General features: G+C 34.6%; 4 protein-coding genes and 1 non-coding gene across 9 annotated transcripts; all 5 read left to right on the forward strand.

The window, feature by feature from the left end:
• The first annotated feature begins 540 nt into the window (after positions 1 to 540).
• LOC107468701 (uncharacterized) lies at positions 541 to 3,271 on the forward strand. Its single transcript, XM_016088041.3, has one exon. It carries the CDS (start codon positions 1,053 to 1,055, stop codon positions 2,964 to 2,966), a length of 1,914 nt encoding a protein of 637 aa, XP_015943527.1. The 5' UTR covers positions 541 to 1,052; the 3' UTR covers positions 2,967 to 3,271.
• Positions 3,272 to 6,114: 2,843 nt separating this feature from the next.
• LOC107468740 (beta carbonic anhydrase 5, chloroplastic) lies at positions 6,115 to 9,445 on the forward strand. 5 transcript variants are annotated; one of them, XM_021132825.2, is made up of 10 exons: positions 6,115 to 6,203; positions 6,317 to 6,369; positions 6,460 to 6,530; positions 7,277 to 7,435; positions 7,538 to 7,586; positions 7,721 to 7,834; positions 7,958 to 8,011; positions 8,199 to 8,281; positions 8,382 to 8,484; positions 8,965 to 9,385. In XM_021132825.2, exons 4-10 carry the CDS (start codon positions 7,308 to 7,310, stop codon positions 9,163 to 9,165), a joined length of 732 nt encoding a protein of 243 aa, XP_020988484.1. In that variant the 5' UTR covers positions 6,115 to 6,203; positions 6,317 to 6,369; positions 6,460 to 6,530; positions 7,277 to 7,307; the 3' UTR covers positions 9,166 to 9,385. The 5 variants fall into 5 exon arrangements, with proteins under 5 accessions (XP_020988484.1, XP_052111284.1, XP_052111283.1 ...); XM_052255324.1 differs by having other exon boundaries at positions 6,122 to 6,203; positions 6,443 to 6,530; positions 7,958 to 8,071; positions 8,965 to 9,445; XM_052255323.1 differs by lacking the exon at positions 6,115 to 6,203 and having other exon boundaries at positions 6,217 to 6,369; positions 7,958 to 8,071; positions 8,965 to 9,445.
• Positions 9,446 to 10,787: 1,342 nt separating this feature from the next.
• LOC107468716 (protein PELPK1) lies at positions 10,788 to 11,391 on the forward strand. The gene has a single exon (XM_016088062.3). The coding sequence runs from the start codon at positions 10,856 to 10,858 to the stop codon at positions 11,171 to 11,173; it is 318 nt and encodes a 105-aa protein (XP_015943548.1). The 5' UTR covers positions 10,788 to 10,855; the 3' UTR covers positions 11,174 to 11,391.
• A 1,233-nt stretch (positions 11,392 to 12,624) lies between these two features.
• Positions 12,625 to 12,696, forward strand: TRNAD-GUC (transfer RNA aspartic acid (anticodon GUC)). The gene has a single exon. It is a non-coding gene; the product is annotated as a tRNA-Asp (tRNA).
• A 130-nt stretch (positions 12,697 to 12,826) lies between these two features.
• LOC110276741 (proline-rich receptor-like protein kinase PERK2) lies at positions 12,827 to 13,111 on the forward strand. The gene has a single exon (XM_021133836.1). It carries the CDS (start codon positions 12,827 to 12,829, stop codon positions 13,109 to 13,111), a length of 285 nt encoding a protein of 94 aa, XP_020989495.1.
• Positions 13,112 to 13,585: the final 474 nt, after the last annotated feature.

Here is a 13,585-nt window from a genome sequence, read left to right on the forward strand (position 1 = left end):
AAATAATTATTTTATAAAAGATGTCATTTTATAAAAATTGTAAAATCAATAACGTGGAGTACATAGAATCATAGATAATTCATGACTATAACAAAACATTTAATTTAAATTTTAATCTAATAAATTTTTATTTTCATCAAATTTAAAAGAAATTGAATTGAAATAGAAAATATCCGTATATATTATGTAAATTAAAAAATTATTTTATGGAGTGATTTAAGTTATTTTATTTTTAAGAAATATAAAAAAGAACAAAAAGTAAATAAATAATATTTGTTTTGTAAATTAATAAGAGTAAGAATTTCTATGAAATAGATAGTAGTCATAGTACATAATTAGGTTCATTGTACAAAAATGGATTAAATGAGGATGTTAAAGGAGATAAGAAGGGTGGCAAGGGCATATGTTGAAATTGTTGACTGATGAGGCCGAGTTGAAAAGTCAAATGTGGGAACAAAGACCAACCTTAATTCCCTTTTTATGAAACTTTTGTCTCTCATCATCTCTTAACCATTCCGCACATGCTTCACATACTTACACCTCCTCTCATCTCTAAAAAAAGCCACAAAAGTTGTCATCCATTTCTCAAGTCTTCCCAATGTCAATGTCACTTCCAAAAGCCAAAGGGAATCTAATCTAATCTACCCTTCTTAATTTCTAGTTTTCTACCGAAATCTCCCCACACTATATATCAAATAAAGGAACACAAGCCTAGTAATTATAAGCTAACAAAGAGTAAGTCCACTACCATGTGATCCTGTTTACTTGTTTCTTACCTCAACTTCCCAAAATACCCCTCACCTACACCCTGCTGCCGCACATTTTTCATATCCTTTATGGTCAATCCACTCTATTTTTTCTTTTTCATTTCCATTTCTTCCCCCTTCTATATACTCCTCATTCAGCACTATTATAATTTACCAGTGCTTAGTTTAAGCTTAAAGCACAAAACACGACAGGAGCGGCAACAAAAAAAAAAAAGACAAAACAGCGCCGTTTTGAGTGTGAGACAGTGAGAGTGAGAGTGTTTTGGAGAAGGAGAAATCAAATCAATGGAAGGGGGGAATAGGGCGGAAGCGGAGCGGTGGCTGTACACGGCCAACAAGCTCCTGAGTGCACGTGACCTGCATGGAGCTCGGTCATTCGCCATCAGGGCCCGCGAGTGTGACCCACGCTTCGAAGTCACAGAGCTACTTCTCACCGTAATCGACACCCTCGTGGCCGGCGAGGCCAGGATCAACGACCTCGTTGACTGGTACAGCATTCTCCAGGTTATTCGCTACTCACATAATCTCGACTACATCGCCGCCCAGTACCGCCGTCTCGCTGCCATTCTTGATCCACACCGCAACCCATTCGCGTTCTCCGCCTACGCCTTCTCCCTCGTCAACGACGCATGGTCTGTACTCTCAAACCCTTCCAAGAAAGCAATCTTCGATAACGACCTCAGGCTCCTTACCGAACCTCCTCCTCCTCCTCCTTCCCAACCCGCCCCTGTTCCTATCGTCCCTCAAGCTTTTCCAATCTTGCAGCAGAGGCATAATCTCAACAACCACCAAAACAATCATAATCAAAGCCACGACTTGAACCAGAACCAGAACCAGAACCACTTCCTCCACCAAAATCCGAATCAGAATCAGAACCACCTCATCAACCAGAATCAGCAGCAGCGACAGCGTCAGCAGCAGCAGCAGCAACAACAAGAGGAGGAACGGCAAAGGCAACAACAAGAGGAAGAACGGCAAAGGCAACAACAAGAGGAGGAACGGCAAAGGCAACAACAAGAGGAGGAACGGCAAAGGCAACAACAAGAGCAAGAGCAACAGAAACGGCGAGAACAAGAACAAGCGCTGCAACTTCAACGGCAACAACAAGAGCAAGAGCAATGGAAACGGCAACAACAAGAACAGGCGAAACTGCAACTGCAACGGCAACAGCAACAGCAGCAGCAACTGTTTTCACTGAGTAAGAACGCTATATCGACGGAAGCTCCCAGGGTTGTGGTGGTTGAGGAGGAGGAAGAGGAGGAGAGGCCGAGTCAGGACAATGTGACTCAGCTGACTGAGCCAACTCGGCCGGCTAGGGCTACTGAGTCGATTGAAACCGAGCTGAATGGAGCTTTCTGGACTGCGTGCCCTTACTGTTACGGTTTGTTTGAGTATCCGAAGGTGTACGAGGAGTGTACCTTGCTGTGCCAGAGCTGCCGGAGGCCTTTCCATGCGTTGGCGGTGAGGTCGCCGCCGGAGTTGACCGGGAAAGACGGGTTCATGTCCTTCTGCAGTTGGGGTTTCATGCCGCTAGGGTTTTCTGGTGATTTCAAGGATATAAGTGGTTCTGCTTCTCAATGGAACCCTTTCTCTGCTTTGGTTCCTTGTCCTCTCAAAGGTGCTGACAGATGGAGACATCTGAGAGGGCCTTGGGCTTACTATGATGATGAGGCTGCCGCCGCGTTTGTCGAGCATTCCGATACGACGGAAGATGATTCTGACGATGAGGATTGGAGGAATATTAATGCGAATAAGAAGGTGGGGAGGAAAAGAAGAAGAAGAAGGAATAGGAAGAGTTCTGCCACCACTGCTGGTGGCAATGCAAGCACACCAGTGGAGAGGCCTAGGAGAGGGGTTCGTAACCGTTCTGGCAATGCTGGTGTGGAAAATGGTGAGGCTGTTGGTGCTGACTCTGCAGCAGTGCCCATTGCAGCTAGGCTAGAATCTGGCAAGAAAGCTGCATTGGCAAGTTTGAGGAGGAGGGGTGCTGGTAATTTGGGGAAGTTGGATCTGAATGTGGAGTTTAGTAATGATGTGGAAGAGACTGCCAATGGAGTACGCGATAGGGCGAATGCAGGTGGGCCGGGTAATGCGGAGGATAACATTGAAGGGATTGGGTTCTTTGAAGGGCTTGATGAGTTCTTGAGCAGCTTGCCTATTCTCAATGCTGTTGCAGATGATAAGGTTAAGGGTCATTAGTCTTTCAGTGACTTTTTTTTTTGTTTAGTTATTATTGTAGACTTTTGGTATGGTTGGTACTCATGCTGAACTTTTGTGAATTCTGGTTATGTTAGTCTATAATAACTTCAGCAATACCTCCTTATTTTTGTTTTGACCTGTTTGAGGAGGATGACTTAATTTTGTGTAGATTCTGCATGTTTTTTTGGGAAGCATATAATGCTCATTGGATTTTAGTTTATTGGCATACTAAGTACTAACCATGGCTGTGAGCAACATGAATCCTTAATGAGTTAATGTATCTAAGTGTTTCATTTGGTGTTTGAGCCTTATTCTTTTAAGTTGTCCATCCTACAACATAGAGAGATACTCTTTGTTCTCTCTCGAAACTCGATTATCATGTTAATCACGGCGTGAAAATTGATTTGTGTTTAGTCTTCTTTCATTTCATCCTAATTTGTCTGTAGTTTTTTATTTTCTCTCTAGCTAGCCAATGGGTCCATTAAGATATGTGTTTGGTGGAGTTATATTAATGTTTACGTGTTTATACTGGTGGAGTCTTTAATTTTTCTTTCATAAGGGGCTGCTAGCTGCTAGCTGTTATTGTATTCTCCTTCACAAATAGGCTTGATTACATCTCTCTTGTAAATCTTTGTATTGCAGTATGTATTTGGTTCAGATTTTAGATGTAGTATCTGGTCCTGTACATATAGGTTTTCTGTAAGGTTAATTTTTTACATCCCACCAGGTTGGTTTTGGTTAGTACTTCTCACAATCTCATAAGAATTGTTTATGGTATATACGTTTCGATGATGATATTGGTACATATTAAGCTCTGCGAAGTGCTACCGTGTATTGTCTTTCCTGTTTTGATTTTTGATCATGTGAAGTTGTGATACTGATAAATTGCGAAGAATTCTACATATGTCATGTGCTGCTACATGTCACCTTTTATTTTTATAATTAGGTTAACAATGATGTTTTTTAAAATTCTGATTTTTAATATCAATTTTGGCACTATTTAAAATTTAAGGTACATAAACCAGGCTTTCCAATTTCTGTTTCGAACAAAATTAAAAAAATCTTAGGTACAATAATTATTAGCACTTTTTTATTTTTCATATTGGAAAGAAGATGGAGTATCACATGGGTATGAGAGTACATAGTGCTGTACGCAAGTGTGATGGTTTGGAAATCGCTGGGTCCGATTTCATGATTTGTAAAATTTTTTCTCAATGGAAATCGGTGGTCCGATTTCTTTAGACCCAAAAAAATTTGAATGTAAAGCATGAAATCGGTGGGTCCGATTTCCATGCACTGCCTTCCATAAACCATAAATCGGACGGTCCGATTTGTGTTCCCTTTCAACTGCAATAAATCGGACCGTCCGATTTCTTCCCTTCACCTGAACGCCGTTACAACGGTGTAAAACTCCCCCAAGTTCCATAACCCAGCATTACACCAAACTTGGTCTCATATGAAAAAAAATTAGCAATTAGCCCAATAATTAGATCCTTCGATTTTAGTTTCTTTTATAATTTTAAAAATATAAAAGATATTTTAGTTTCTTTTATAATTTTAAAAAACATAAAAAATAATTTAATTATTCTATTAGTTTTTATAGTTATAATTTTATTAATTTTTTAATTGAATTTTTATTTTTTTAATTGAATTTTTATACTGTTTTAATTTTATAATTAGGTCCTATTCATATAAAAAACGTTAAAATTAATACAGTAATTTTTTTAAAATATATGTGATCAAAGATTTATTTAGATTTTTAAGTATGAATATTTTTAATTTATTTAAAAAAATATTCAGTTAATTCTAATATTTTTTACACTAAAAAATATCTAATTATAAAATTAAAAAAATATACAGATTTAATTAAAAAAAAACAAAGTATAAGTAACTGATTAAAAATTTAGTAAAATGTTAAACCACAAAATTAACCATTGTATGTTGCTTTTATTTTCTTTTTTGGGTTTGACGTCACTGCTGTGGGTCTACCTGCTCTTTTTCACTCAACCTAACCTGCCAAGTTTGGATTGAGCTCTTGGATCGAGAACATTGTTTACTTAAATTGGTCCCATTGGATTAAGAACATTTTTTACTTAAATTGGGCCCATTGGATCGAGAACATTTTTTACTTAAATTGGGCCCATGAAGATGTTTCCCGGGTGTATGATATGGTACTAATTTTTGGGTGAGCGTGGTCCAATATTTTTAGTCCATAGTTCTCTTTTTGGTATTGAGTCCATACATAATTTCTAACAAAACTTTGATTAGTGAAATTTAGCTTCTTCGCAAACAAAACTTTTCATTAATGAAACTCAACTTTTTCGATTATGTGAAAAAGAAGAATTAAAATTTGAAATGGTTTATATTTATATGGAATTAGGGATTAACAACATATTCAAGCATTCCTTTTTTTTTTTCCTTCTCATAGTACATTTTGTACACAATCATAAACTTGTTTTCAGTAACAACGATGATTTTGGTATAGTTGTTAACGCAAACTGTAACCTCAAGAATTTGGGTTCTGTTAGAAAAAGAAATTAGACAATTTTTTTGATGCTCTGATTAAAAACATTCAAATAATAATTTAAATGTAAAAGTGGTCAACACCACCATGATTATAGCTAATTTCAAAGAATACAGTTGTAGATCCCATAGCATAGTTCAAAATGAAGCGTGTACAATGTACTATGCTTTATTACTACCTTTCCTTTTTTCCTTTACACGTATTTGGCCTCAGATCTGCCACCAGGTTTTAATTCCTTTTATGTTGTGTACATTTTCGTCAAATAAAATAGAATCTTCCGTAGCAATTAGTACTTGTTAAAATTACTTAAAATAGAAATTTCTGAAACTCTTTATATATATATATATTGAAAAACTTAATTGTAAGTATTTTTAACATGAATTTTCTATTTTAGTTAAAATATTTTACAGTTGAATCCATTTGAGTATCCAGAAGTTTCCATAGTTTTACTGGCCCATGCAAAAGCGGAAAACGCCAAATGAACAAAAAGGAGGGTTTTGGGGGAATAAAGAAAGTCAAAAAAAGTTTACAACTTTTTCATTGGAAGGAATCATGGAGAAGTGGTGGTGCACACTTCACAGGCAACTGTGCATAATTAAAATAATACAAAAAAATAAAAGTATTTTGTTATGGTTACTTAAGAACCTTGGTTTCTCCGTCTTTGTTGGAGAAAACATGTAACCAACTTTACCTACTCATTTTTAATAATAATAGTAAGTACGGTCCTAACTTCCAACCAATGACTGTTTTATTCAGTTTCCCATTCCTAATTATTTTGATTTTTCATATTTCTATTTGTTTTTGTTCTCTCTTTCTTCAATGGCAGCTCCTCCTCTTTCTTCTTCCACCAATTGCTTTGTTGAGCCTGCCACATCACCGGTACTATTCTCTTTTCTTGCACATGTCTATTAGTTTTGTTGTTGTACTTGTGAATTAGCTCATCATTGTTCAGTGAATCTGATGTAGCAGATCTTTGGCGGTGCTCGCAAAACAGGAAAATTTTTTGAGCAGCCACATTTGAGAATTTTGCCAGCTTTAAGGTTAGTGATCATTAACTAACCTCTGTTTTTTACCTATGTTAGATTTGCTTACTTTATTTTCTAGTCTTGTGAAAATTTTCATGTTATATAGTATGACAATAATTACTTGAAGAACATGTTAGGAAATGAAGGACTCATTTAGGATCATTCGGTTGAGCATTTTTTATTGTTTGGATTTCTAGTTTTCTTCTAAACCAAAAAGGAAAAAGAATTTACATCCAAGGTTTATCATATAAGTATTTAGTTTTTTAAACTGAAACAAAAGTATGGATATGGTTATGCAGTTTGACTCTCCCCTGAACATTGAACATACAAGTATTCTAATCTCTGGCCATTTCATTTTGGTTACTTGAATATTTCAATCTTTTCTTGTTTCATAAATTATCTAATCACACTATTCTATAGGCTGATATTTGATCATTGGCAATCACAGTCATGGTAGCTAAATCTATACTAGTATTCTAATCTCTGGCAATTTCATTTTGGTTGGTTGAATATTTCAATCTTTTCTTGTTTCATAACTTATCTAATCACACTATTCTATAGGCTGATATTTGATATTTGGGAATCACAGTTATGGTAGCTAAATATATACTAGACTGATTTGCTGTGTTTTTGTAGCTACTTATTTGAACTAAGAACAACATACTTATTAAGTTAATATTATTGTCATGAAAGCCAATGAAACTTTGTTTTGTCTTCTTTTTTTCCATGTGATTTCATACGTCTCGCTCTAATGTTTGCAGGAGAAGTCAAGGTTTCGCTTTAAAGGCTTCTATGGGGTCTCCAGGATTTACACAACAACTTAATAAAAGCAAGCTAGAGACCTTATCTAAAGCTGAAGACAGATGTGATATATTTGATATTCTGAAAAATAGATTTTTAAGTTTTAAGAGTAAATATATGTAAGTATCAGAAAAAGGCCACACTCTAACTCAGTCATGTTCGTTTCTGATGCCTAAGAAAAGGAAGACACTTAATTAACGTTGATTTCTGTTTTCTGTTAGTGAAAATGTTGAACAGTTTGAAAATCTTGCTAAGGCTCAAGCACCAAAGGTAATTGTTCTTCCCTTTTCTATCTTTCATTTTGCTGAGTTTCTTTCTTATTCCTTTTACAGCATTTCTCTCCTCTCCCAACACTAAAGCCTTAGCTAAAAATAAGTATTCTTCACTAACAATTCCCGGAACAGTTCATGGTTATTGCCTGTGCAGATTCCAGGGTTTGCCCCTCGAATATTTTGGGATTTCAACCAGGAGAAGCATTCGTGATTCGCAATGTTGCTAATTTGGTTCCCACCTTTGAGGTATCTATATTCTATCACAGTATGTTCAATATATTTGGGTGTGTTCAATTGCCATTTTGTTATTGTTGCTAGAATAAAAAGAGATAACATACTTGCCTCTCTAATTCCTTTTCCCTTATGCAGAGTGGACCCTCAGAAGTAAATGCTGCATTAGAGTTTGCTGTAAACACTCTTCAAGTATGCATCATTTTGTTCCCTACTCTAGGAATTCCTAATCTTATTCACTTTTTAGTTTGGGCAAGTATTCATGTATCTAAAGTTGAAATTCATTTTGATTAAAATAATGGTTGATCTTGATCTTATGATAATTGCAACTTTTATTGGAAAGATTAAGAGTTGAGCAGAATAATTTTCATTATTGCAGGTTGAAAACATCTTAGTCATTGGCCACAGCTGCTGTGGAGGTATACGAGCTCTTATGAGTATGGAAGACGATGCCAATGGAAGGTTGGATTGCTTGATTTTAGTTGTTGGCTCTCATATATTACTTCCTTTGATTAAATGTACTATACATTGCTAAGTTCAACATTCTTTATTTTTCTATTAGCTTTATACACAATTGGGTTATTGTTGGGAAGAATGCAAGAAAGAAAACTGAGGCTGCAGCTTCCACCCTCAGCTTTGATGACAAGTGCAGGCATTGTGAAAAGGTGATATTTTTTGTTGTCCCATTTGGCTGTGTTGAGATTTCAAAATGTTGAATAATTTGAATGGTTCTAAAATAGTATGTTGCACTGAGAAGGGAGTGCCTATGGTATTTAGAGAGAAATAATCTTGAGGCCTTATCTGTAACTTTCTTAATATGATTTTGAATATACAAGTTTTGATGTATTCTTTTGTCTTTTGAATTTAAATGGAAAATTGGGGGTATTGAGGAATTGCTAACTTGGAGGCATGTCATGAAATGAGACACCTATCAGATTTTATCTCCATGAAAATGAGACTGCATTTCACAACACAGAATGAGTGTTTCTATTTATAATTTTATATTGTCTTCTTGCTGTTCAAATTGAATGTGTCCAATACTATCCTTTCATGTTTCATTTGATCCAAATGATAGATAGGATTGATGAAATGTTAAATCTATTGAGTGACTTCAAATTTTAATGTTTTAAGTGATTTTTGTACAGGAATCAATTAATCACTCCTTAGTGAACCTACTAACTTATCCATGGATAGAAGAAAAGGTGGCCAATGGAAAACTTTATGTTCATGGTGGCTATTATGACTTCATTAAATGTTCATTTGAGAAATGGACATTGGATTACCAGGGAACCAAACTGGAGGAAGATGGCAGAATTGCTGCTAAAAACAAAGTTTTGTGGTGCTGAGATTTTACACCTATTTTCCCTGTGGAATGTATTCTTATTTATTGTCTTGAGTTTGTATTATTAGCAATTTAAAAGCATAGGCTATGCATTTGATTACAATTCATAAAATATTGTATTTTAAGTAGTTAGAACTTATAAGAGACCCATGGACCATTGCAAAGCACGTGAAGGTTTATCTGTGCATTCTAAATAAAGTCATTATCAGCCTTGGCCATGTGAAGCAGTGATGGAATTTTTCTTATTCACACATTGTTGTCTGTTGAAGCTAAATTGCTAACAAGTTATATGCTTATATTTGTTGTAAAAAAAAAATGTGAAATGTTATTTAAAAATACCTCATCCACATGATGGTGGATGGAAGTATGTGGCTATAGTTTTTATGTAAAAAGTTACTTACAAAAAATAACATTTCTCCTTTTATGGTTCCATGCTTCCAAGTTGCAATAAGCAGATGAACAGGAATGACATTTATATGAACTACTGCTACATCTTGATTATTGGTTTCATCAATTATGAATGAAATTCCATAAAATTTAAACCTAGTTGATGAACATAATCCTCAGTATGGCAGAGAAAAAGCTGATAGGCTGATTTACAAGTGGCTCTACAAAGGTTTAAAATGTCTATCAAGATAACTTTTTTCATAAACCACAGATTGTTTTACACTTGTCCCCATAACAGGACAACTAGCCTTACCATGTTCATGTGGTTTGTTCCATACCAGACGGATTCTGTGGATTTGGGCCTTAAACAAGACAATATTTCATCTCATCACCTATAGTAAAAACAAAAACCAGTGTCAGACAGCTAAGAGCTCTACTGGAATTGTTTTGTTGAATGATTTTATCATATAATGATTGCATTAATCAATTATTGATATCTTTCAATAACCAAATACTAGAACCCTTGGAAAATATTAGTAGGAATTTGCTACATCTAACATCAAAAGAAGGCATGCACAAGGAAAATTAGTCCTAGAGTCACTGCAAGTTGAATTTTCCAGCAGATTCAGCATCTCATTAGACTTATGTTGAATCATAATTGATATATACTATATCCATTCTACAATATTAGTCCTTTAAGATCCTGCATTAACATTAAGAAAGTGCTTAAATGTTCTAAATTTTCTAAAACAATAGATATAAATGACTGAAATGACTACAACAACAACAAAACTTTAACCTATGCAGAACAGATTACATAAATCAAACGATCATATTGAAGCCTATTATGTATCATGTCTATAGTGAGACTCTTTACATATAGATTTCTTTTGACGATTTCATATATGGTTTTCTTAGGTCTTTTTCTATCTTTTGTCTTTTGCCTACCTTCTATCTCATTTACCTTTCTAACCGGATGCTTTGTTGTTCTTTTTTCTACATTTTCAAAACATCTGAGACGAAATTCTACCATCTTTTCAAAATTACAACTGTTAATCGATCTCTTATATCTCCACCTGAAATATCTAGTGCTAAGAAAAAATTCCCTTATGATATATATCATTATCATTATTAAGCAGCTGAATTAGTGACAGTAGCAACTTATCCTGAGTAGCAAGCTGTCCATATGGGTCACAAGTTTCACAACCTGGTCTATATAAAGGCCAAGCAATAACATCCCAATTCACAAAAACATTACTGCTACAAAAGCATATATTCCATAACAACCATTTGAATAGACTAGAAACATGGCTTCTTTCACTTTCTCATCACTCCTTCTACCAATTCTGCTCCTTTCTTTCTCACTAATGATCACTGACATTGCAGAGGCACGTAATGCTCCCAAAGTGCATGGCACTAAGAAACTGGAGCTGCCGCCTCTGCCGGAGCTGCCGCTTGTGCCGGTGGTGCCATCACTGCTTCCTCCGCTCCCAAAGCTTGATGTGCCAGTTTCAGGTGTGCCAATTCCGGAACTGCCAATTCCACCTGTGCCTGCTGTTCCTCTTCCTTCACTGCCTGTGCCTATTCCTGCAATTCCTAAGGCCATTCCAACCACTACTCCATGAAATAACTAAAACTTCTATTCTTTGCTCTTGAACTTGTAACTTAGTGGTTAAGTTTCCTGCATCTAAATTTGGGTTCTGCTTTCTACTCTTCCACTGCATGTACTATCTATGTATTGTTTATAATATTGTTTGTGTGTGTAACTCTACGTGCCTCTCTTGTGGATTCCTTTTGTAACTGTGTGTGTCCTTAAATAACAAGTTATCTTCATTTTTTAGCATGTTATTGAATTCTTAGATACTACATGGTATTGTTTACTTTGCTCCATATATATTCTCATCCATTGTTACTCAAGTTTAAAGTAGTAATAAACCAAACCCAACTTAGTAGTTTATTACCTTTTTATATAGTTGGATGATGAATATTTTATATCTCAAAAAAAATTAGGAAGGCAATTTGCATGAGTGAATATTATAAGTTTCGTTAAATTTATTAATTCAACAATTATTTCAAGGCTTCATCTTTTGTGACATATATAAACAAGACAATTCAAATTATTTAACTTGGTTTTTAAATCGTTCTTACCTTAAGCACCAAAATCGTACGGAGGTGGTAGCGAAAGGAGAGATAGAGGTAGATCGTGGACAACTTCTTTTTCATTCCTTCCCCCTTTCTTCTTCTCTTCTCCCTTTGTAGGAGCAAAAATACTCTCTTTCTCTTATTATTTTTTTTTATTTTATAATTTTTTTGTTATAGGAAATTAGATTCAAAATTTTAAGATTTAAGTAAGGGTAAATGCTACTGTACTTAAAAAATGGTGCCTATTTACTAAAAAAAGTTAAAAATTAATATTTAATTTAAAAGATATAAAAATAAATTATTTTTAAAAATTCAAAACTTACCACAAAAGGTAAGTTAGGCAAAATTAGATAACAATTAATAGGTATTATAGAATTAACCTTAAGTAAAAAAGACAATTTTAAAACTTAATTTTAAAGCTTAAGGAAGATTTTGTATGCAACAAAAGATTGGGCACGAAAATTTTTTTTTGACCCATACGTAGTTAACCCTTCTAGAAATCAAAAACCACATTTTTTGTACTAGTTGGCCATAAAGGGACAAAACTTACCTTATCTAGTTCTAGTGGTTACATAGAGCACCCTCTCTCTCAGTAAATTCGTCTCCAAATATGACATTATACCTCGTATGGAGTTTGATGGTTCAATTATTTGAGTAATCGGCCTTTGCTGAGATATTACAGAAGCAATACATTTCGTGTACAAGGTATATAATGCCTTGTCAACTTATCAAGATTCAACTATAACCCCACAAAATCATGATGCAAACAACTTCAATGAATACATTTTCTTTTATCTATCTTTATTTTTTTTTAAATATACAAAATAAAAATAATAAAAATACCAGGCCTCTACAAGTTGTTAGTACTGCTACTAACAGGAAGAAAATATGGATTAGAAATTAATTATAAATTTACAGTTATCTTAACACCAAAGTCGTTGTAGTATAGTGGTGAGTATTCCCGCCTGTCACGCGGGTGACCCGGGTTCGATCCCCGGCAACGGCGTTCAAGGTTAACTAACAAAACCAAATCTCTAAACATGTTTACCCACAAATTAATTAAAAAGCTTATCTATAAAAAAGGTCCCAATTGATGATAATAATATCTATCAAAACCAATTAAAGGATCTGCAATAATGGCCTCTTACCAGAGTTGGTTGATGATGGCAATTTTGGTTGCTATTGTTTCATTCTCAGGCATGAAGAGTGGCGTAGGAGCACGGCATCTTATGCAAGCAACAAGTGTAACATTGCCACCATTTCCAACACAGGGGAATGTTCCACCATTGCCACAGCTTCCACTTCCAAAGCCAACACTGCCCAACATTCCTTCTTTCCCAATCCCAACGACTATTCCAATCACTTTCCCCTTCTTCTCCCCACCACCTTCTACCACCACCACCACCACCACCACCCCTTGAAAGTTGAAAATATGAATATGATGATTATTATAAGCGCTGCATATACCTTCTTATATATATGTTCTTATTAGTTGTTCACTACTTATTGAGTTATTGTACTCGTCATTTATGTCATTTTTACCTTTCACTTTATTTGTTTAATTTTCTTGAGTCTTTTCTATTGTATGCACATCTAGATTATTGTATTTAGAGACCTATTATTTAGAATATATTACACTTTATAATTAATATAATTCCCATTTTGTGTTTAACACATTATTTTGCAAATTATATATAACAAACTAATGAAATCTTGCACTTAAAATTTAAATTTAATAAATATTATATTACATTTATATAATTATATCAAAATAAATTATTAAAAAAATTATTAGTTAAAACATAAAAACATAACATCCATTACTAATTTTACGGAAAAAATATGTATTTTAATTAAGAAACATAATTTTAGATCGAAATTGATATACCTAAAAT

Source organism: Arachis duranensis, chromosome 10 (genome assembly GCF_000817695.3).
Source record: "Arachis duranensis cultivar V14167 chromosome 10, aradu.V14167.gnm2.J7QH, whole genome shotgun sequence".
Lineage (NCBI taxonomy): Eukaryota > Viridiplantae > Streptophyta > Magnoliopsida > Fabales > Fabaceae > Arachis > Arachis duranensis.